Raw genomic sequence first — 24,376 nt, forward strand, 5'->3', positions numbered from 1 at the left:
ATTTCTAACCTTTTCCTGCTGTTTAAGAACTGTATATTTTCCTTTCTTCGTTCTGCAACTGACTGCTAAATTTGGCAGTTTTTTTGTGGGCAACTCTGATATTCAGCTTGTGCGTTTGTAGTGGTGGTTTCGGGTTTCGGGAATATCAGACCTGAGGAACGGCGAGAGGAGCGACCCTATTGCGCCGTCTGTTCTCTTCATGCGCATTGGCAACGGCTCTGGCAGCTGGCAGCGGCAGCGGCAGCGGCAGTCGGCGCACTTTGTGTGTGGCTGTGTTCGTCTGCGACTACCTGAGGTCCTCCACTTATAACGTATTCCCAGCGTGCGTAACGTATTTTCCATGGGACCAGCCCAGGGGAGATTTAGGTCAGATGAACGTCTCTCCCGGTCGCTCTCGCTAGGGCCTGTACCTGTAGCAATGCCAAGCATTGAAGTGGAACACCGAAACGCAGCGACAGGAAGTCCTTTTTTTTCTGAATGCCACCTTTACTTATTGTTTCACTTAATAGAAGTCGGCTTTTGTTCAGGCTCTTTCCTTAGAATATACATACATATGCTTACATCGAATTCGTATGTGAATACATAGCCATGTATTAAAATGTAAGGCTGAATTCGTTGTCTAAAAACCTTTGTCCTACAGTATTTCCATTAATACTACTAAGCTCAATATCACCTATACATTCGTGATCCCTTCTTTACTAAACAACAAGCTTCAACTAGGATTATCGATATACATGCATACATGTATGTACATATGTATGTATTTACATACATTCACATATTCATACACATATGTATATGCTGTGGTACCAGAGCTTACTCATCAAGCATATTTAAAAATATATAATATATTATCGTATGCACGTATATAAACATAAAATCAAAATTTAAAGAGATATCAAAATAACAAAATGAAATGCAAGTTGTTGCTAGTATAATGCTTACACTTATAAAATATTAGCCCACTTATTTTTTCAGCTCTTGGGGATATATGTATGTACATATTTCAACCATATACAGTTGCACAGTAGAAACCCTTCTTATGCTTTTGGTATTGTTTGCGCAGTGTGATGAAACTTGTTCTCAGGGACTTACAAAAAACTATTCCTACTCGCATTGATTGATGTGATGGTACTTAATTATTACAAGTAAATACATATACATATGACAAATTATAGGAAAATGTATTAAAAAGCATGTCTTTAAATAAGTTAATTAAATATTTTCCAAATTACATTCAAGTAGCACTTTCATTTGTACAATATCTCCTTTAGTTTGTATTTTATTTTATGCCCAAACTGGTTTTCTCTTTGAGGATCTGGCTTGTAGTCTTAAAAGTTACCTGCATTTCGTGGCATATAAGATACCTATTTATATTTCACGTTGAAACAAGCAGTTTAATATATTAATTGTATTAGATCATTTGTATTCTTATCAATAACTTAAGTAAACTAGTAAAATTTTAACATCAATTATATACATACATACATATGTATATATACATATGTACATTTTAGATTGACATCTCTTCAATTCCAGAAATACAGAAACGAGAAAATCATAGATCTACGAATATAGTTAATTTAAGCTAGATATGTATATATAGGAATTCTAGATTTAGCTCTCTGCTAGAACGACCTGGGTATTTTTATATGTCGTCCACGCAGCATCCGCCCGCTGCAGATAGTCGGCGACCTGCAGCTGCTTAGCTGGCAGTTGGTACTTCTCCAGCGCCAGCTTGAGCACCACGAATTCCAGGGTGCGCGATCCGGCCGTGCTGCTCGGCAATTTGAGGGCGTCGACCAGGGCGACATACTTGCGCAGCTGCTCCACCTGCTGGCCCAAATGGCCATTCTCTAGGCACGCATCCACATCGTTTGCATAGCGCATGGTTTGCTTGAGGCGAGCTGCGAGATCGTTGCTTCGGCCCACTAGGGGCGAGAGCTCCACATTCAGTTGTTGCACCACGCGCTTGGTGTCCATCAATAAGTGCAACGCTTCCTCAGTATACCGATCTTGCTCCAGCCATGACGAATTTACTTTACTGTCCTGTATGAAGACCTGATTATGATCCACCAGGATGGTTTTGTCTATGGGCTCCGTTGAATTTTCCGGCTGTTTCACATGGAAATCCAGCGCAAAGTGAAATATAACATTTGCCTAGGTTTCAAAATAGGACGTTGACAATAGTTGAGAGTTGAATTAGTTGACTCGTCTTGCCTGGCACAGTCCTAGGACGGCGATGCACAGTATTAGCCAAGTGGGGGACATCTTGCAACGTAGCTGGAATCAACTCAACTGGACTCTCAGCTGCGATGCGCGACTGATCACACCATTTATTACTGCGCCCGCCGGCTTATCATCTTCCACTCACCGAGTTCAATTGAACTGATAATAATTTTACTACTCAATGAATGGCAGGCAGCAGTACCCATCAGCCATCAGGCAGCGGGCAGCGCACAGGGTTCAATTTCCGATGGCCTCTGCCACTCTGTCAAAGGCGATCCACAACTCACGTGGATTTAATTTCATGAAAATTATGTTTGAAATCCGATTCAAGCTTACTTTTTAATACTGACGGAAGGGAACAGAAACAAATAGAAACTAATGCATTAAACTCAAATGAGTCGAAGTATTGTATTTTACTTAATATAATTTTCCTTTATACATATGTATGTACATATGTACATACATATATTTAAGGCAGTATACTTTTCGTGGAAAGGTAGGGTGCATCATGAACATTATATGTAAATAAATAGACAATGACTTTCGACCGACATTATTCAAATATCCCGAAGTGTGCTTGTTTACGTATATGTACATATATAGAAATCAATATTTATGTGTGTATATTGTATATTATGCATATGTATGTGTGCGCTTAGAGTTTATTTTGTATACAGAAATCACTCAAAACGTGATTAAATACCTAAAGAACTTTTTCTAACAGTATTTGAATATACATACATATGTACATGTGTATGTATGTTCGATTGTAAATATGAAATGCAATAAATAGAATAACTCTCATGACTTGGACAAATTTATAAATCGAATCATATATTGTGGTTATTTGAATTGCTTAAATTCGATTATGATGACTTTGCTTTGTGTTGCCGCAAGTCACGTAGGCCATCTGAAGTCGGTGTTTCATTATTTACATATGTATACCTTGGGAAGCTGAAATCGGCATAATATACATATGTATGTATGTGTGTATGTACATATGTGTATGTTTTCATGCTGCTTGCTTCTCAATGTAATGCTTTAAAGCAAGCAGCGCCAAGCATTCTGTGCAAATATCATTTATGCATGCATATTTACATACAAACATATGTATATATAAATGTAATTTTGCATAGAATACATCCATACATACATATGTATGTGAAATGTACACAATTTATAAACTATTTATGTATGTTGTATGTACAGAAATGAGCAAACATTTGTTTATGAACTGCTTTATGCAACAATAAAAACATACATACATATATGTGTGTACATACATATACATACATACATACATATGTATGTATGAATATGCACGTCTTTGCATCACAAAACGCTGGCTGCAATGCCAACGGCGCTGCGGCAGCAACTTTAAGCAAACAGAAACAAAAAAAGAAAAAAACAAAAGCAAGCAAAACAAAAAAAATAGCGGGCAAATCAATATCAGAAATTGCGCAGTAAAATAAAATAATTCCATAGCTTTAAAAAGCCGTTGGCAAGCGCTCCCGCAAACAGCCGTATATATACATACATATGTAGGTATGTATACACGCATAAACAAAATAATACATACACACACACACTTTTGTAAGTTTTGTGTTCCAAAAATTATTTTTGTTTTTTTTTGACGCTTACGTAGCATTTATGTGTGTATGTATGCCATACGTCGCACATGTGTGTGTATACACACGCATACGCATACATATGTCATAATAAGTTTGTATGTATTGCCGGAGCTTCAGAGACCAACGCACAAAGCTTGTAAACATGAGCGACGTCCGACTGCGTGTATGTGTGCATATCTGTGCGTGCGTGCGCGTGTGAGGGTATTTAATGGTTACATATAGACAGACGCACTTACAAAATTACGTTTGTCATTATATACATATGTATATATGTATGTACGTAGGCCGCTATTTATCTCACAGATACAAACTGCGTAGACAAAACTAAGGACCACCGCTCTGCGCCCGTCGTGTTGTTTTTTCTAGTCTTTTTTACATGAATTCGTATGCGCTATCATTGCTACAACAACTGCCAAAGGGGCGGGAGGTGAAGCACGCGGTAGTTGGAAGAAAGCGCGCTCGGTAGACGTAAGCGAGTCAACGTCAACATCGCGCTATGTCTCAATACATACAATACTCATACGTTTGTGTGTACACACCCATGACCGTATTTGTGATTATGAGTGTGTCGTGGCTATTCGTTCAACTGTATTTGTCTGCACGTTATTGTTGATTGCAATTATAGCAAGTAGAACCCATAGCAGAAAAAATAACAAAACATAATGTTGTTTACGCGTTTTCTTTAAAATGACGTACATACATACATATGATAAACTGATGAATGTATGTGTACTACATGTAAATACATACATACATACATATGTATGTATAATTAAACGCAATTGCGTGCTCGCATTCGTAAACATGTACATACATATGTATGTATGTATGCATAATAAATATAGTATTATACATACACATGTACATATGTATGTATGTATGTATAAACAGCTGCGAGCACAGTGAAAGCTTCCTAACAGCTTTCTAGAGCGAATATTTTTTTTGTTACATACATGTCTACATACATATGCATGTGTGTATGTATTTAGCAGGAAAAAATCCTGGCTAACTACGGGTATACATATGTATGTACATATATGTATATACATCCATATGTTGTATATATGTACATATATATATATATATATATATATATAAGATATATATATGTATGTATATCTTTAAATATAGAAATCGTGCTCTCTTACATACACATGTAGAAATGTACATATATATGTACATACATACATATGTATGTATGTATTTCCACAGGGCACGAAATTCGTTTACTGTGTTATTTTTTTTGTGTATGGAGTGATTTCGCATGTTGAAATTAATGGCAAATACATACATACATACAAGTGCGTATGCTTGTGTGTATGTACTCACATATGTACGTGCATACAATTGCTGCAAATCCAGTTTTTATTTTGCGACAGTGTTTAATCGGCAACTAGAAATGATCGATCATTTTTCTTCTTTACAGTAAACTGCGCTTAATTTTTAAAGAGTGACGTCGAGGCGAAGCTGCTGCCAGGCACGTTTACAGTTTGTTTTTCCTTGTTGCCTTTGTTAAAAGAGACGTCGAGTAACCACTACTAATACTGTTAACTAGCACCTATGCAAAGACGTACATACATATATACATACATATGTATGTGTGCATATACTAGGTACTAGGTTTATAAGCCAGTCAGATAATATTACATAATTTGAAGAAACCGTGTGAAATGCGTCATGTTCAACATATAAAGCTACATACATACATACATATGTACACAAATACATATGCACATAAATACATATGCACATAAATACATATGTACATATGTATGAGTGTATGCTAATAAGTGGAGCGTTGTCTACCAGTTTTGAGTGTCTTTCTTGTATTTCTGTTTTCATTTGACACTGAGTTTTGAGGGGTATTACCCACCTACCTTTGAGTCAAAATTCAATGACGTTTGAATAACCTCCATGTCACATCATATCCGCAACGTTGTCGTGTAGAGGACCATTGAAAAATGTCTTAATCTCTTTGTTTAATTGTTTGGGGTTTTGGTTGTTGGTTTTAGGAAAGTGGACATGGCTTAAAGATGATTGGTAGCTTAAGGTACGTATGATATGACCCATTTACATAGGGATAACTATTTATATTTATAGATACCAATATTATTTATCATGCTGTTTGAGGTGGTCTATTAGAAAACACTGTTTTGAATTTATTTTTAAAAGTTTGTGCTCGCTAATGACCTTTAATATTAACATGATTATTGCATATCCACAAAGATTTAAAAAAAGCAACGGATGATTATCTCAGCAAGGGTATTTCAATTTTCATACAACCAACAAAAAAAAAAAAACAAAGCTCTTTCGCTGTCTCTCTCTCTCTCTCACCGCGTTGTTCGATTATTCTCCTCTTTCTACATGTGGATCTGATCTTCTGCAGTGCATTATACAACATATCTACACACATACAAACATATGCAGTTATGTATGTATATGAACATATTGAAAATGAGAAATACTGTTCCACAAGAGTCTGGAACAAGCGAGAGTGTGTGGGCAAAACACACGTGGAAGCCATGCGTCGTCTGTGGAGATTGTGTGAAACGTGCCGCTATAACCTGTTGTGAGGGGAAACATTAAGAGTGTGGTTTGTACATACATATGTACATATATATGTATGTGTATATACCTATGTATATGTATGTAAATAAATCAAATAAAAACACAAAGGTTCGGTTTTTTTAATCATACAAAGCTTCAATAAATTTCTTTACGAAAGCCGTGTACAATTGTTTATTTTTTTTTTTTTTTTTTTTTTTTTTAGTTTTTTTCTATTGTTTTTTTTTTTTTTTCTTTTTTTGTTGGTTGGGTTCATCTCTTCTTGCATTCATTTTGTTTCGTTTCTTTTCTTTTGACTTGATTTAAACACAATTCCATGTATTGCTTTTACAAATGTTCTTTTAATTTTACAAAGCTTTTCTTCAGTTGGTACAGTGGTCCATTTATGGTAATTGTGTGTGGGTGAGGTTTATTTTTATAATTTTTTAATTTACATATACATACATATATAATTATATATTTATATACATACATATATATAAATCGGATTTAAAATTATATAGCAAAGTATCACAAAAAATTGCAAATAAATTGTAAATTAGATCAATGAAGAAAATTATATATCTATATATAGGTAAGACCGACAATTCTCTGCTTAAAATGGTAAAATTAATATTCGAACTCCAATACAAATATTTTTATTGCTGATTTTACAATTCAAAACGTCATTAAATAAAAAAAAAAATAAATAAAAAATTAACAATTTTTTAAAAACTTTTTTCTTTCATTTCATTTGTTTTCTTTTTTATTTAGCTTCGAATCGCGGTGCGACACACTTCGCAGTGGGAGCCTGGCTCTTAAAGGCTCCAAAACTTTAAAATGGAAATTAATTTGTACTGATTGGTGTTTTTTGTTTGTATTTAAAAAGTTATCAAAGTTTGCCGCTCTTACGACTCGAAGGTAAGTAAAAAAAAGCTCATGCTAGATGTGCTCCATTTTGGTTCGGGTACAGTTTTTCATTATAATATTTGTGTTTTATATTATTGGTATGTTTTTTTTTTTGTTCTCATATTTATCAAATGTACGCTTTGTTTAAATTGACGTCCAGTAACAAATGTTAATATTTATTTATTCATCTTCAATTTTTAATAGCTTACACTTTAAAAAAAAATGCAAAATTCTGCGCGACAATTTCTTGAGTTCTTCTCAGCTACCTCAAACTGTATGTATATATGTATATATGCATGCATGCAAATGAGTGTGTGTGTGTGTGTGTGTGTGTGTGTATTTCTGTGTAGCTTTTAGTTTATTGACTTAGTGTTGAGCACTGCTCGAACACGATTGCCTCATAAAATACTCTTAGTAGTATAGTGTAAATGTGTATATGTAGGGGTACATGCATATGTGTGAGTGTGTATGTATGTATGTATAGTAACTTGAAGAATACAAGCTTTAAAGCTACCAATATATATGACAACTTGCTCTCAAGTAAACCTAATCAATAATGCATGACTTTTTGGCTTTTCTTTTCAACACTAAAAACTAACATCATCGTTTTCATTTCAAAAATTTAGCTGTAGCGAAAAGTTAACTAATAAACTATCTACAAATGTAGAACAAAAAATTAAATTGTGCGGGATTTATTTCCTTTCATTTGGCATATCACACAAAGAGCCAATTCATTACAAACAAAAAAAATCATTTTAAAAAGAAAAGGAAAAGAAAATATTTGGAACAACAAAACTCTCGCTGCTTTTTCACATTTCAATTTGTTGTTGTTTTTTTAAGTTCTTCACATTTTACGCAAAATACAATTAACTTTGGGATATTTGTGGAAAGGAGTGTGGGAAGGGTGGGGTATACATAGACAGAGGTTACATTGGGCACTTTATGCTTAAATAATTTACATACATATTAATTATTAACAATTAATATTAAATGCTAATAATGAAAATAAGGTACTGGGTTCAAGTGTTTTTTTCTCTCTCTTCTTTATCATTCATCTTTCATTCTTTTTTGCTTTTGTCTCTCGTTATTTTTAGGTATTTTCAATATATGAGCATAGTTTACACAGAAAGTAGTTTGTTTTTTAAATGTTTGATTATCACCCTCCTCTCTAACTCTAAGCATATCGTAATCTTACATAAAGCGTATTTTTCGGGGGGTGTGGAGAATTGCAACAAAGTTTCAATTTTACGAAATCGTTAATTTTGTAATTTTTCTTTAGCTGGAGCGCAAAAACAATTTATTTTTGTAATTGAAATAATATGTTTGCGCCTGCGCTAAGAAATCATCAAAATATAAATTTCTTTTAAACATAGGCAATTTTGTTAAAGATATATTTTGGTTGAATTTTTTGTTTTTTACAGTTACATTATATACAATTCAAGAATGTTTAAATTAGAATTTTAAAGCCATTGGTTTTTGTGTTTAAAACTAAAATTAGTGGAAGTTTTTATGCTATATACATATATATCTACTATATATGCATATAAGTGAGGCTGGCGATTGAGTGTGTGTGTGTGTGTGTATATAAGTGTACACACCTATACCTATATGTATATACCCAGTGAGGCTGGCGCTAGTGAGTGGGTATTCGTGGTGATTGTATTATATGATATCTTAAGGTAGAGAGGCCGTTGAGTTTTGTTTTGTATGTGTGTGAGTGTGTGTTTTTGTTATATTAGGCAAGTTGAATGCATTTTGCGCTGCTTCTGCTGTTGCTGCAGCGTTGAGTTTGTCGTCCTTCTTTACTTTCTCTTTCTCTTCTTTTTTTCATTTTAATTAATTAATTAATTATTTATTTTTTTTTGTTGAATTAGTCTTTTGTGATTTGGTGGGTGGTATTATTATCATTTTTTATTATCGTTATAAATGTTTTCTTTTTCTTTTTATTTATTTATTTATTCTTTTTTTTTTTAGATTTTAATTTAATTTTATCCATACTCCTTCCTTTTCGCTGTTTTCTATTTTCAGTTTTCAATTTCTATGTGTGTGTGCTCATCTCTCAACAGTTACTCTTTCTTCTTCTTTAAGGTACGTTGCACATGTTGTCCGCTTGGGGAATCTATATATATGTAAACATAAGCTGTGTACTTATGCGTATGCGCTTCTAGCGTCATTTGTTTAATTACTCATAAATACAATCGTACATATTTTATATAATTTATAATTTTACTTATTAATTACATTTACATTTTTCAAGTCTATTTGCGTATCACGTTTATAAAACAATGTTCAGTTGTGTGTTGTTGTTGTTGTATCCGTTATACATACATATAGAGCCATTCTCTTCTCTCCAAAATTCCAACTAGCCAAGCGTCCATATATTAAATTTAATTTTGTTTTGCATCTTTTTAGGTTAGGGTTTTCATTTTTGAAATCGTCGATGGCTACTCAAAGTTTACATATTGAAGTTAAGAGCTGAATTTTGTTGTGGTGTGTTGTTCGTGTTGTTTTTGTCAACGGGGAATTTTGCATCTTTTTGTTGTGTACCTTTTGTCGTTGTTGTATTTCAATTGTTTACTTTCCATTTGGAATTTTTCCTTTTTTTTTTTTTTGTTTTTGTTTTTATTTTTAGTTTCCCAATATTGTTGCTGTTTTATGATACATTTGAGATCACAAACATTACTCATCGTTTTTTTTTTGTTTTTGTTTTGTTTTTTTTTTGTTAAAAAAGTTCAAATTTTCAGTTTAAATGATTTGTAGTTTTTTGATTTTTTTTTTTTTTTTTTTTTTTTTTTTAAAAGTGTAGTTTTTACAATTTTTATATTTTTTATCCTTTCATTTTTTTTAATCGTTTCCTTTCTCATTTCCAAGTCTGACGGGTTCGTGTTGGGTCCTCCATGTTCAGATTATTGTTGTGGTTTTAGATGTGGTTCCTGCGTTACGACTGCATGTTCAGCAACAGTTTCAGATTGTGCGTATCAAAATCATCCAGGAGATTGCGCTTGGACGACTTCACCACGTATCCACCGATGCCACCATGGCTTGGCTGCAATTTGGACGCACTGCATCTGTCTCCGCCACGCAACAAACTCTGCAAGGCGGTGCCAGCGCTGCTGGCTACCAATTTCTCCTCGGACTTGGACAATGATGTCCAGTGCTGCGGCGGCTTGGGCAATGCCGTTGGTGCTGGTGCATCGAAGCATTTGCTGCCAGCGAAATGCGTCAAGGCGGTGGGTATCAGTTGATGCTGTGGCGATATTTTCCCGCCCACGCCAAAGCTGCTCGTTGGTGTTGTTGTTGGACTGCGACGTTGCTTGCGTGCAGAACCAAATACCGCCGGTGAGAAGCCGCCACCCAAAATCGTAGCCGGAGATTGGCGTACATAGCCGTTGTTGCTGCCGGTTGCTCCAGCTCCTGCCGCTCCTGCTGCTGCTGATTGTGGCGATCGGGGACCGCCGCCATTGCGCCGATTATTGTTCGCAAAGAAGAAGCCGCCACCGCCCATCTGCTGGGGCGATTGTCGCTGCTGCCGACTGCGCTGATTAGCGCCTGCGGATTGGCTTTGCAGACGTTGCTGCTGCGGCGGCTGCTGCATGCGGTTGTTGGGCGTGATGGGGACGCAGTGGGTGGGCGATGTGCTCAAAACTTGCTGCTGCTGGAAGTGCTGATTGCTGAAGTTTGTACTGCTGGCAATACTGTTGGAATGTGCATTTACCGTGGGACTTGCTGTATCTATTGTTGTTGTGGATGTTGGGGGCGGTGTTGGGGTTGAGGCGCCCTTTTTCAAGCGTATAGACTTTGTTGCTGATGCTGTTGTCATTTTAATGTTGTTTCTAACACTATTGTGCGAGTATGTCATAGTAATTTCTTGCTTTTCGTTGCTTTCACTGTTAAAAGCTTCTCCAACACTGTTGCTGCTTCTTCCTCTTCTTTTTCAATCTAAACTGAGCTTGACCCCAAGTGCGCTCTCTCCTCTTTCCCTTTCTCGTTCGATCAATCTCTCTTCTTTCCTTGTTAAAATTTCTGCTTTTTTGCCTTTTTGTTTTTGGTTATTGGCTAAATTAATGCTTAACGTTAAATATCACACGCACTTAAAATCAATTTTTATTTATAGTTTTCTTTTTATTTATCGATAACAAACGCGACCTGCTGCTGCTTCGCTTCCTGCCTTTCCTCCGTATCCGTTGTTTTCTTCGTCACTCTGGCTCGCTTCGACGATGCTACTGCCGCTCTTTCTTCCTGTTCAGCTCCTGCTCCTCTCTCGCGCTATCCTACAGTAGCGGCTAACGGGTTTACGGTTGCTCACGTTGTTTCCTTTTCTTCTTTTTTACTTCTGTAGCTGCTGCGTTCGGTTTGTGTCTCGTTATATATATACAACTTTAGTTAATATACTTTATATAGTTTAACTTTATGTATTGTTTATCAGTCTGTTGATTTATCTCTTTTTTGTTAGGCTATCCTTCTTAGCGCTAATTTTCCAAACTCTCTTACTTTTATTTTTCTCTTCTTTTTTTGCCTTTGTCGTAGCTGTCATCCAAGCCGGGGTCCCGGGTCCTGTACGTTGGTGTAAGTAAAAATGGAAAGAAAACAAACGGGAAAAAATCGTTGAGCAAAAAACGTAACGAAAGCGAACACAAATATATAAGCAAATTACAAACAAACGATGTATACATACATGCATGCGCATAACATGTATACATGTATTTATGTGAATAAATATATTTGTGTGTATATACAATGCATGTTCTATTTACGTCCATTGCTTGACACTTGAAAAAAAAGGGTTGCACATTTGCAAACAATGTCAAATGATCTACTTTTAAGTATTTAGCTATAGAATCACGTACATTTCTTTTTCTGATTGCCTATGGAAATAAAATATGTATGTGATGTTTCTAACGACGTCAAACGTGTGTTGATGAATCAACATATGTAAAGACAAACTTTATACACAATACATTTGCGACTTACTTTGAGTTGTAAACCTTTTCACACGAATATTGCTGTTGTTGTTGCTTCAGTCTAGCTTGCTCGCACACTCACTGATTTCGGTAAATCGGTGTGAGAGTGAAGAAGACGACTGTATATGTGTCGCAGTTACTGATTGCGTCGCAGCTGCGGGGGGTTTTTTCTTTTCCACTTTGTTATACGGATTATTAATTTTTGTGAATTTATTTTTAGGAATTTGTTTTCACTGTTTTCCACTATTTTAGCTTTTGCGATAGTTATTATATAGGGGGATCGTGAATAGTTTCTGATGTTTTTGTTGATTTTCTCTGTTGGTTATGTGTATTTGTGTACGTATATATATATTTTTGTTTGTATGTATATAAAACTTTCAAAATGGCGACGGGATGTTTGCTTAAAGGGATTCCGCTTAAAGCTTTCTCCTCTCACTTACAGACAAAGGTTCAAAAAATCACACTATTAACTGATTCTGATTCGGTTCTGTTTAACGTAGTTTTCATTACAATATATTTTTTTTTTTATTATTATTTTCGCAAAGTACACGGCGACCGCTTACAATCTTAATTTTGTAGTTGTGCCACACACAAGAAAAGTTTTTGCTTTTGCATTAATTATTTTTGTATATTTAATTGGTGCTTTTGCTTCTTGCTTTCTTCGTGTGCGATTAGCTTCACTCGTTGTACTTTGTCGCGTATTAAAATATTAAACGTTACACAAATATTTGATTTTTATCACTTAAATTAAAGACATTTACAATATATAATTACATATATATTTTTTTTGCAGAAATTTTAATCAATATTCAACTTTTTCTTCTTAGCTTATTCTTGCGCATAGGTACGCTCTCCTCGAATTTTCCACCATGACTAACTCTGTCTGTCAAACCGTGTGACCACACTATAACATTTTGAAATTACGGAGATGGAACCGTGTCACACAATTATGATAGTTCAAATATCGCATGGTAGTTACCGATATATACAATAACATTGCCACATGAGTATACAGGAAAAATATCGCTTTAAGAGATGAGCCCTGCTGCAATCTGATATTTATCGTCGTTTGTAAAACCAGAGAGCGTATTTTCGGTGTTGAAAAAGTTTGTTCTACATGTCTAGTCTATAAGTGTTTAAATATTAACGTACTTTTAAGCATTGATGGATATATGTATAGATATTTCTTAAAATTCAAGACTGCTTTGATATACAATAATTGAAAAAAAAAAAAAAACTGAAGGTAACTATATATTGAAAGTAAATTTATGCGAAATGAGATAAATTAGTAAGTAAAAGTTTTTTTTTTTTTTTCAAGTTTCAGAAGGCGGTTTTTCATAAATATCTCAAGGTTCTAAGGTCGTTTAACACATTTTGATATAAGAATGGCTTATTTAAATTTTGAATTATGTTTCCGAAATCGGAAAGCCGTTTGCAACGCAATAATTTCAGCCAATCTAAGTATTTTTTTTGTATTTACGGTGGGCCATAATAATCTGTATTATTGCTGAAAACCGCTCCCAATTCACAATCTCCGTATATATGAAAAATAGTTTTTATTTTGAGGAAAACAATTTTTTGCTTAGATAGTTAAACATTAGACAACTTTGACTGACTCAATAGCAATCTGATATCATATTATCGTCCCGTTTTATAGCATTCAGTATGTCATCCAAAAGGCAAACCAAATTATCGTTACAATCAAACCACTCTTCCTGTTGTCTGACTAGTTTATCCAAATCAAATTTACCTATTTCTTGTTTCCATTCACGCACAGAAACTGCAAACTGTTTATAATAGAATTCATCGATGTGGCGTTTCGCTGTATCCTCGTTATCGATATTCATTTGAGTTCTAAATGCATTCTCCAATAGTTGAACGTCTTGTGCATTTAATATAGATTCGATAATATCGTCTGTCTGCTCAGAATTCACGTTTAACTCACTTTCCTTCAATTCCTGTTCAACTGACATTGGCTCTTCAATCGTTGATGAAGGGTTAGATCTGGGACTGTTAATGGGCTGAGTTAGCGCTTCAATATCATTTAAGATGATCTCAAAGTCATATTCATTTAGTTTATCGTTCATTGCTTTGATGCCTGTCGCTATTAGACTCAGCACCTCCTTGGAATATTCCTCTTGAAGGCACTTAAGAATAATGCCATAGTAACCGTACTGTTGTACTTCCGCTAAAACTTTAGCCACGCGCAGCCTAACCTCACGTCTGGTTAGTGTGACTATCTTTTTGTGCTCCTTGGAAAACGTGACGGTGGGAAAGGAGCCATCGATCATGCCCTGATTGTTCAGTTGACGATTGAATTCCATACGCCAAAAGCAAAGGGCATTCACTTTGACTTCCCAATGATGATCTCCTACCACGCAATAGTTGAGCGTTGAAAATAATGTATTCTTATATTTGCTGGGAATCTTGCGATGATCATATATCTTGCTAAGAGTTAATATGGCCTCTGAGCGTACAATATCCTCATTCTCACGATAAAGCACGTAGAGCAAATGATCCTGCAAAGAAAATGGAATTTTTATACCCATCACTTAATTTGGTTCATAATTAAAGCAGTGTTTACAGATAAGCAGTACTCTATGGTAAATTACTTACTATTGTACTAATTTCAAGCTGCTACTTATTCTATAATAAATATCCAATCCTTACCACCATATCCAATTGGCTAAGTCCGTTCTCCCATATAGAATTAATGGGTACCATTTGCGACAGACATTTGTAGGCAGAGGCACGCACATATGGCTCACTGTCATGCTTGGCCATTTCGTAAACGATGGTTGGCATTTTGCCATCGATCAGAAATTGTTGGAATGCGGGAAACTCTGTAATATATATGAGGACTAGTTAGACTTGAGGCATTCAAAAGTGTTAAAAGCAATTACTTATGCGAGAGATACAGGCAATGGATGTGGTCAATTCCAGGGCAGAGTCGCGCACTTCCCACGCGGTGTCGTGCATTCGCTTGATTATTATCGGACCCAGGCAAACCAAAGCCGAACCCTGTAGATTATCGACAAGCAATGCCATATTAGGGGACAGGAAATGCTCCACAGCCAATTGAACAAGCTTCAGGGCCTGGACAGTGCACTGCAATTAAATAAGATTTAATATCTAGTTTCTTATAGTTTCATTCCGTTTATTCACTGTTGGGTCCATGTTGCAGTTCTCCAGAACAAATGCTAAGCAGTTAACCAGACCTATTGTCTCTACAGACTCTTTCCACGTGATTTTGAATCGTTCGATGAGAGTACGGAGGCCAACCATCACGGAATGTAAGACTTTAGGATCCTTGATAATTACTTCCGAGCCACGTGGATAAATGTCGGAATAGTTATTCGATGTACTTGCACCATGGCAATCCTCTGGCTCTGTGTGAGTGCTGGCATGATTAAGGGCCACAACCTCACGCAAGGCATACAGCAAGGCCTGACAGACGGTGACCGCCTGCTCGCGGTCCAGTATATGTTCCAATGAGAGAATGCTGTGCACACATTTCCAGGCCAGCTCAGGTGTGAACAAATTACAATTGGTGCGACCTTCAGGTGTGATAAATGTGTCTCGTAATGCGTAACACAATCGCAACGTTTGCTCGCAGGACATTTCTAAAAGTTTTATAATATACGTATCGAATAATTCGCTTTTCGACTCGTCGGCCATTTTCATGGCGAATTTCATTGAGAATAGCAAAGGCATCATATGAAAGCAAATTAATTGATTCTCAAATGAAACGCGTTCGTCCTGTATAATGATTTCCTTGGGCACCCGATTGCCAAGCTTCTTCCACAGTATGTGATGCAGTTCTGCCATTTTAACAAAGTTGATTCCATCGTTGCGCTGTATGCAGAATTTCATGAGATTAAAAAACGCGAGTCCAAACTCTGTAAACTGCTCCGGCGGCTCCCCACAATCGGGATTCAATATTTTCTCGTGAACTAGCGTGGCAAAATGATAGCTGCAAAGCGCGCTGAGCATCTTTTCCATGAAATAAGTATTATGCGTCATCTCAACGAGCTTCCAGATGTTTATCTCTATGTTGTGGTGCTCCCGAAGAAGGGAAACAAGCTTCGTGCGCTCCTCACTGAGAAGCGTCTGTTGAAGTATGTAGCATAGAAGATCCACCGTTGAGGAGATCTTGTGTAGCAGCTCATTATCATCCACACTAACATGAATGCGCTCCTCCTCGCCGCTGGCACTTTCACTGGTATTCTCTGTTATGTAGACATTTTCTTGTATTGGCTTCATGATCTCTGCTAAAATCTCTAGGGTAACAGCCTCGTCGTGCATTTTATCACAAAACTTGAATATCATCTCGTATAGCAGTTCTCGAGCCTCTCGCACCACATACAACGTGTGCTCGTTGTTGCTATAGTTGATGAGCAGCATCCAGGTACGTTGCATGCGTAGAAATGCCAGACCCATGCTGTATTTTGTGACGGCCTTCATCACGCGGATGCCACTCAGCTTGATGGAAGGGTTAAAGTTGCGCTCCTGCGCCTGCATAAAGAACACAACCCTGCAAAAGTTCGTACAATGATGTCAACAAAGTTGCAGCTGATGATGCGCCATTACCTATGCATTATGTCTAGCTCTCGCAAGCGCAGCACCATCCACTCGTTCGATGTCATGAAACTGATTAGATTTAGCATAAACGATATCACTTTAGGATGCACTCGATGGAAATCGGCGCTGATTAGAGTCAGACACTTGTCCACCCAATCCGTGACGAAAGGCACCTGCAGCACAAATGCATTCTCTATCGGAAAAGAAACACAAAAACAATGTTAGAAATGCCGCTCGCCTGTTGCACACACGCACACATGGGCGTATATACAAACTTACCCTTTGCTTGCAGGTGCGTTATGAGCTTTTCAAAGTAAACACTGTCGGTTGTCGAAAAGTTGTCGCGCAGAAATAAATCGAAGATCTTTTTGAGGCGCGTAGTGATCTCCTCTTGTTTTTGCATTTTTAGGCCGAACTTGTTTCTCTGTTAATTCCGTAGAAGCATATTTTGGTACGCAATTTTATAAAGAGTAATGAAATTCGTCTCCTTATCACACCAAATAATACTCGCTTCAATTGCAGTGTGACCGAATAATAAAAAGTTTGAAACTTTTATACTTGTTTATTGCGGTGATATATGGATATGGTAATTTCTTTTTATCAAGAAGAATGTCATTCAATATAATTAATAATTAATTACAAAATTAAATTGTTGGAAATGGTGAATAATGAAAAAAAAAAAAGTGCAAGTCATTGCAGTAATCCATCAATACAATTATGAAAGAAATATGAAAACCATAAACATATAGACGATTGTTGTAATTGAAATTTGTCAATAATAAATCATATGTTTTAGAAACTATTCCTTTTATTTTATTGGCACAAAAATTGTTCTTCATTTACATGTTTACATTGATGCCCAGTGCTACCCATTCACTAAAAATAACACAAATAATAGACAGTTGGCTGTAAGCACCGTCTTTTAGTCTTTTGCGTGGTTGGTCACACTGCTACAAATGCAATGACGCTGACACTAACATCGGACTTCGATATTTATTATGGACAATAATGTAGGGCAAATAGAAGAAAACCCGAAAATTGCAACGACAACAGCAAATTCGAACGAATTAGTTGCGGCGACACATAGCGCTTCAATTGGCGCTAAGGCAGTCACAAACATTTTAAGCAACTCAGCATCGTTCTGGAAGAACAGCGGCCGAGCAGTGCCCGGGCGGCCCAGTCCGAAACGCGATTTTCTCGACAACACAAACACAAACATCGGCAAGTCGGGCGGTGGAGGTGGGACAGCGGTGCAGCGTGGAGATCGTACCGCCGCTGGCGGAATGGTGTCAACTTTTCGGGACTATCAACAATCGGTGAGCGATGCCTGGGACACCGGTGACGATGAATTTTGCATAATAAGCAGCAACGAAGCCGCCGCCGCAGCAGCAGTTGGAGGTAAACGGAAAACACACAAAAGCTGATTTATTCATTGCTGAGCATTTACTTTCTCAGATGACACACGCATATCGCGACAGGTTTCACAAACTGTGGCCCTTAACGTCATAGAAACGCATTCGCGCAGCAATCAAAATCACGTCTCTAACAGCAGTGAAATGCTTGATGTGCAGGCTAGCAATGCGGATCTCATTCCAGGCGCTGCTAGCTATGCGGAAGATATTAAGCAGGACCGCAGGTCATCGCATGACAGCAACGAAAACAGGTGGGCATCGAAAAGTCAACATTCTACAATCAACAGCCTGTCACAGTTGTGTAAACAATGTATATTTAAATCATAACTGCAAACTGAGTTGATAAAAATATTTTACTAATTTGTATAAATGCATGACTGACTTTGCATTCTTTGCAAGCAAAGAAACTATTAAATTGATTTGAGCACTGTGGTAGAGGAGTTTGGCAAAGCTTGTTATATATTCGAATATCTAATCCCGTGTCGTTTTTGTAAATATCTCCTATAATACTAAACGGCTAATACAGTAGCTAAAATCCAGAGACAAGCTCCCTTTTTTGCTCAGATTGATCTGAAAACTCAAACTCTTTACAGATCGCGATTGCGTAACTATCCCGGTCGGCCACAGTTGCAGAAAATCAGCACCAATTCGCAAGATGGGGAATTCGAGACAAAGATAGAGAAGTTTCAGTTGCTGCTGGACTCGCCACAATTGGATCTGGTAGCACTAAAAAAACTAAGCTGGTCGGGGGTGCCGCGAAAGGTAATGTCTTAAAGTGGATCATGAACGAAAAACAATTAACTCTAATTAATTATATTTCTTCCGACAGATGCGCGCTGTTAGCTGGCGTTTGCTATCAAAGTATTTGCCCCCATCTAGCGAGAGGCGAAACGCCGTACTGCAGAGTAAACGGCAAGGATATCAGGATCTGCGACACAACTATTTCAAGGTGGACAGCCAGGATGAAACACAACAGGACACGTACCGTCAGATACATATCGACGTGCCGCGCATGAATCCACAAATACCGCTCTTCCAGCAACAGCTCGTGCAGGAAATGTTCGAGCGTGTACTCTTCATATGGGCTATTCGACACCCCGCCTCCGGCTATGTGCAAGGCATCAACGATCTGGTCACGCCATTTTTCATAGTCTTTCTGCAGGAGGCACTCTCACCGGATACAGATCTTGAGAAATACGATATGTCACAACTGCCAGAGGAGACGCGCAACATTATCGAAGCCGATTCCTTTTGGTGCCTATCCAAGTTTCTTGACTGCATACAGGATAATTACATATTTGCCCAGCTGGGCATACAGGAGAAGGTTAATCAGCTAAAGGATTTAATACAACGTATCGATGGTAAGTTGTATAAATACAGCAAAGGTACTCCAATGGTACACTTTATATAAATAATGGATTGTAATATATTATTTATTGATTATTTTATGCCTTTTGTGCCTTACAGTCAATTTGCATCGTCATCTACAGACACATGGTGTTGATTATCTACAATTCTCATTTCGTTGGATGAACAATTTACTGACACGCGAGCTGCCCCTCCACTGCACAATCCGATTGTGGGACACGTATCTGGCCGAATCGGATGGGTTTGCGCTCTTCCATCTGTATGTGTGTGCGGCGTTTTTGCTGCACTGGAAGGATCAGCTAATGCAACAAAATGACTTTCAGGTAACTCTCTTAATCTCTTTAAAGGAAATGTTGTAATTTACCAAATAGTTAGTTGAAGCTAGAAAAACAGCTCATTTGCTTCTATCAGAGTTTTATTTATAGGTGTAGACCATACTTTCGATATGCTTATTAAATTTTTTTTTTATATTTTGCAGGGTCTCATGTTGCTGCTACAAAATCTGCCAACGCATAATTGGTCCGATCGACAAATAAATGTGCTGCTCGCTGAGGCGTTTCGCTTGAAGTTCACATATGCGGATGCGCCCAAGCACCTGGAGATGAAAAGTTGACAAAAGGAATCCGGATCCGGAGTAATGCATATACGATACGTAAAATAGAAATTAGTTTACAAACTTTTGCTGGTATATGTTCACATACACACAGACAGACAGACAGACACACATACATAGACGTAAACTTACATACACATTATAAATTATATATACAATTTGTTTTTAGCTCTTGCTTTCGTTTTTTGTTTAATGTTTGCGTGTTTCGTTTTCTTCTTCTGTGTAAGCTGAGTTAAAGCTGAAAGTTTAAAATGCGCATTTTCTGTATATAAATATAAAATTCCAATTTCCAAATTCCAAGTACGAATTTTCAACATCTAAATAGAAATCATATTCAAGCTAGAAACACTTCCAGAAAGCAAAAGGAAACTAATACTAACGAATGTTCTGTATAAACTGAAATGACTCGCAAATCCCAAATGGAAAAATGATTAATAACTGTGTTTAAAGCTCATATGAATAAAAGTAAAATATAGTTAATCAAATTTATACGTCGAATATGCTTTGTGTATCCGTATCTCAAATTACCGATACGAATATGAAACATAAAGAGGGGAAGCCCGATGAAATCTTGTTATAAAATATTGTTTGGGACTGTCAGTTGATTTTTAAATAACACTCTCAAGTACATTACAGTCGCCATTTATTTTATGCGACTAATAATGAATGCATGATAAAAATGAAAATACATTTGTTTTAAAAAATATTTTTTATATTCGTTTAGCATATTCGTTCAGCACTTTTACCACTCATACGCCGATAACTTCAAGACTCCGGTTGTTAAGGAAGGTGTGATCAACACTAAACGCTTTTGCTTCGTATTGTATTTTTGAGATTTGGGAAGAAAATTTAATGGTGCTAAATGAATGGATGAGTTCAAAAACTCTCTTGTGTGACAGATTACATTGTCTTGGCATGATTCGTCGTCGGGTATTACTTTCCCTAATTCTGTCAATTTCTAGCAAATACATAAATGCTTATTCAGAATTGACTGTTTTAAATTAGATGGGCTGCTTCCGTTGGATTAAATTCATACTGTGTATATACTGTCCATTGAAATTTCGGAGTCATTAATATGCTCTATGCTTCTTAATCTGCTACGATTGTTAAATTGTGCACTATCCAAAAGGAATATCTATTTTTCGAGCGAGTTCATGCAATATGAAATTGGGTGCTGTCAAACTAATGCCTATAAATATTCCTAACTCATTAAATACGATATAATATAGTAATCAAAGCGTTATATTGGACTTTGTGTTAAACAACAAATAGAAATGATTGAATAAGGACTGTAAATATTAGATTCTTAGTAAATAATAGATGCTATTACAAATAAGTTTTTTTTTTTTTTTTTTAACTTTTAATTACAATTCTTAATACAATCATCGCTTCAATATTGTTTTGTTTTTCTTTTTTTTTTTCAGTAAGCCAAGCAATAAAAAGAATAACGATCAGATCGGGGGCTGAAAAAGTTACATTTTGTTGAACTGTGTTATCCGAATGCATTTTAAGTCTGTCGCTCCGCTATATGCCTCAGCTGTTTTAGAACAGTCTCAAGTAGCTTCTTCTTATCATTTTTACGCACCAGCGAGAAAATTGGCTTTTTATCCGCTTCTCGTATTTTCTCCAGTATCGTGATTATCGACTGGGGTTCGACTAAGTGGTAACGATTCTCCTGCTTGCCATAGTCATGGAAATACGTACTCCATTCTTCCAATATAAGCAGGTCGAGGAGCTGGCGATTACGTTGGAAATATTTACTCAATTCTCCTTCCCGAAGACCTGGCACTGGTTCTGAGGCGGCGAAAAATTCACATTGCATTAAATCCAAATTGATTTGTGTAAGTGCGCCCGTAGATATTTGTTTGACTTCTTCATCAAATAAAATCGAATAGATCTTATCAGCAATGTGCTCGCAGGTACGACGACAGGCAGCCTGCGCGATATGGGGCAGCTTGTATGAGAAGTTGTCGAAGGTGCTCCTCAAATAGGAGATCATGTCCGTGATGAACGCGGATGCTATACCAGGCGGCTCCACCAGCAGCCAGTCATAGGCGCTCAATTCGAAGAACTCATCGATTTTGAAGCATATACGAACTGCCACCTGCTTCTCGGCATCCTGCCGGGCCACGTGAAACATGGCCGAAGGCGTTTGCGAAATACTGCGCTCTGTGTTCGTCATATGACAGACAAATTCATCGAGAAAAGGGCCGGCCTTGTCCAAATACTGCGTGTCTATTATAATTTGTATAAGTTGAATTAGTGTAATGCTTGGCTGACGAAAGACCACTGAAAGGCAGCCGCTAAAGCTGCGGGTAAGCAGCAAATTGGCTGCCTTTCTCACCATGGCGGCCACTTCGTTGGGTGACAGTGTCAGCTCCTCGGCGAATTTCATGCAAGCATACATAAACTCCTTTGCCTGATGGTAAACCTCAGGCACCATGCGCGAAAATGGAAACTGTTTTGGAAAAGGAGCATTCTCCAACTGCTCGGAATGAAATGGAAATCGCTCAATAATGCATTCATACTCTTCTATGTTCTGAACAACCATGGGTACGAATTGCTCTTTGTCCAGAATCTCACGGAAAACGTGAACCCACCGTTGTAGTAGCACCTGAAAAACGGGAAAGGCATTATTTTGGTTATTTAATATCTAATTGAATGGGTTTACCTCATTGTAATGATCGCGCATATCATGTAGTAGTTCCCATAAAATTTGTACCGTGTAGCCATAGCACTTGAAGGTGTTAATTGACAGCATAATAAGATTTTTGATCCGTAGTAATATATTTGGGTCTGTGCATGAGGAGGAACTCATGCTGATCTCATTGACGAACTTGGTCAGCGATGTGGACCACAGCTCTTCCAAATAACTACTTGTGACCACATCACCTGCTGTATTCTTCACATGATCCTCGACCACAAAGAAGCCCACAATTGCGCAAATGTATGTTTTGTAGGCTTCGAGATTATCGTGCATATTTGGTGGAGGCTGCAAAACCAATTTCGATTGATCTCGCCTTTGCTGGCGATAGTCCTTCTCGAAGTACTCACGCTGCCCAAGCACCATATATATGTGCAGGCAGCGATAAATGGGTGAGAAATCGATTAAGTTTTGTGCGCTTACATTGCCACCATCATCATCGCCACTACCACCACTATTATTCTGTTGTTTGTGTTCCTGAATAATGGCATTAATATCGCGCTTTTGAAGTTGCTTCGTGTGGGTGATGGCCAGCTCACCAATACGTGGTGAAAACTTGCGTATGTTCTCCAAAAATTCACGAAAATCTGCCGCCGATGAGCGGCGAATGTTTTCCTTAATGATGGGTATCTGTGTTTGCATTTGTGTGGCAAAACGATAGTTGTGTCGCTGTAGGCGCGTTAGGTGCTCCGTTTCCAGGGTCTCTAGCGTGCGCAGTGCCTGATAATATTGCTTGTTCTTGGCCTGTTGTGTAAACTTTATGTAGCATTCTAAAGCGGGCAGACAGGACTTAAGCGCCTCAATGGCACTGGCCACATTGGACTCGATTTGACGAGCTCGCACAAGCTCGTTTCCCTGCTGTATAAGTGACGCGCTTATGGTGCGTAGCGATGTATCCAGTGAGTGGACCTCATCATGCAGCTGTTTAGCCTGCGTACGAACCTGGAGCAACTCTTGTATGGAGTCAATAAAACCTTGATAATACAAGTTGCATATGCGCTCGATTTCCTTATCGTGGCTGCGTATTCGTTGTTCCAACTGTTCACTGATTGCCTTGGTATTGTTCCCTGCGCCGAGGTGAAGTGGGCGTTAATCATCATGGTTCGCTGCGACTGGACAAATACAGACTTACCTTCGAGTATTGATCGAAATGTGGGCCCCCAATAATCATCAACTGCCTCAATGTCCTGTACCGTCACTTTAGCCATTAGATTTACTTCTTTGCCAACCTATATATTGCACTTTTGTAAAATTCCTTATTTATTTCAGTTTATTGTTGCGTGTTGATCAACGCGCTTGGCACAGCTGCTTACGAGCGTTTTGCAACACTTATCCCGCGGGGCGCGTAAACGATACAGCTCTGAAACAACCTGTTGATCTCATTTAATGTTATCGACAATTGTGTAGTATCACTGGTCAGTGGT

At 37.4% G+C, this 24,376-nt stretch overlaps 5 protein-coding genes across 5 annotated transcripts; 1 reads left to right on the plus strand and 4 right to left on the minus strand.

Moving 5' to 3' along the window:
- Window positions 1-1,396: 1,396 nt before the first annotated feature.
- Window positions 1,397-2,395, minus strand: LOC115564138 (uncharacterized). Its single transcript, XM_030388122.2, has 2 exons — window positions 2,221-2,395; window positions 1,397-2,160 (listed from the first exon to the last, which is right to left on the minus strand). Exons 1-2 carry the CDS (start codon window positions 2,269-2,271, stop codon window positions 1,618-1,620), a joined length of 594 nt encoding a protein of 197 aa, XP_030243982.1. The 5' UTR covers window positions 2,272-2,395; the 3' UTR covers window positions 1,397-1,617.
- Window positions 2,396-7,486: 5,091 nt separating this feature from the next.
- aqz (aaquetzalli) lies at window positions 7,487-13,168 on the minus strand. The gene is made up of 2 exons (XM_030388125.2): window positions 12,285-13,168; window positions 7,487-11,867 (listed from the first exon to the last, which is right to left on the minus strand). Exon 2 carries the CDS (start codon window positions 11,170-11,172, stop codon window positions 10,252-10,254), a length of 921 nt encoding a protein of 306 aa, XP_030243985.1. The 5' UTR covers window positions 11,173-11,867; window positions 12,285-13,168; the 3' UTR covers window positions 7,487-10,251.
- A 651-nt stretch (window positions 13,169-13,819) lies between these two features.
- On the minus strand, window positions 13,820-17,397 carry LOC108649694 (integrator complex assembly factor Brat1). Its single transcript, XM_030388123.2, has 6 exons — window positions 17,135-17,397; window positions 16,865-17,048; window positions 15,440-16,808; window positions 15,178-15,382; window positions 14,945-15,117; window positions 13,820-14,793 (listed from the first exon to the last, which is right to left on the minus strand). The coding sequence occupies exons 1-6, from the start codon at window positions 17,256-17,258 to the stop codon at window positions 13,891-13,893; spliced, it is 2,958 nt and encodes a 985-aa protein (XP_030243983.1). The 5' UTR covers window positions 17,259-17,397; the 3' UTR covers window positions 13,820-13,890.
- A 250-nt stretch (window positions 17,398-17,647) lies between these two features.
- Window positions 17,648-20,746, plus strand: Tbc1d22 (TBC1 domain family member 22). The gene is made up of 6 exons (XM_030388124.2): window positions 17,648-18,253; window positions 18,311-18,518; window positions 18,861-19,029; window positions 19,097-19,628; window positions 19,735-19,958; window positions 20,114-20,746. Exons 1-6 carry the CDS (start codon window positions 17,854-17,856, stop codon window positions 20,246-20,248), a joined length of 1,668 nt encoding a protein of 555 aa, XP_030243984.1. The 5' UTR covers window positions 17,648-17,853; the 3' UTR covers window positions 20,249-20,746.
- Window positions 20,747-21,746: 1,000 nt separating this feature from the next.
- Window positions 21,747-24,369, minus strand: Sec15 (exocyst complex component Sec15). The gene is made up of 3 exons (XM_018098793.3): window positions 24,085-24,369; window positions 22,920-24,019; window positions 21,747-22,862 (listed from the first exon to the last, which is right to left on the minus strand). The coding sequence occupies exons 1-3, from the start codon at window positions 24,158-24,160 to the stop codon at window positions 21,756-21,758; spliced, it is 2,283 nt and encodes a 760-aa protein (XP_017954282.1). The 5' UTR covers window positions 24,161-24,369; the 3' UTR covers window positions 21,747-21,755.
- Window positions 24,370-24,376: the final 7 nt, after the last annotated feature.

Source organism: Drosophila navojoa, chromosome 2 (assembly GCF_054131105.1).
Source record: "Drosophila navojoa isolate 15081-1374.11 chromosome 2, UAZ_NAV_1.0, whole genome shotgun sequence".
Lineage (NCBI taxonomy): Eukaryota > Metazoa > Arthropoda > Insecta > Diptera > Drosophilidae > Drosophila > Drosophila navojoa.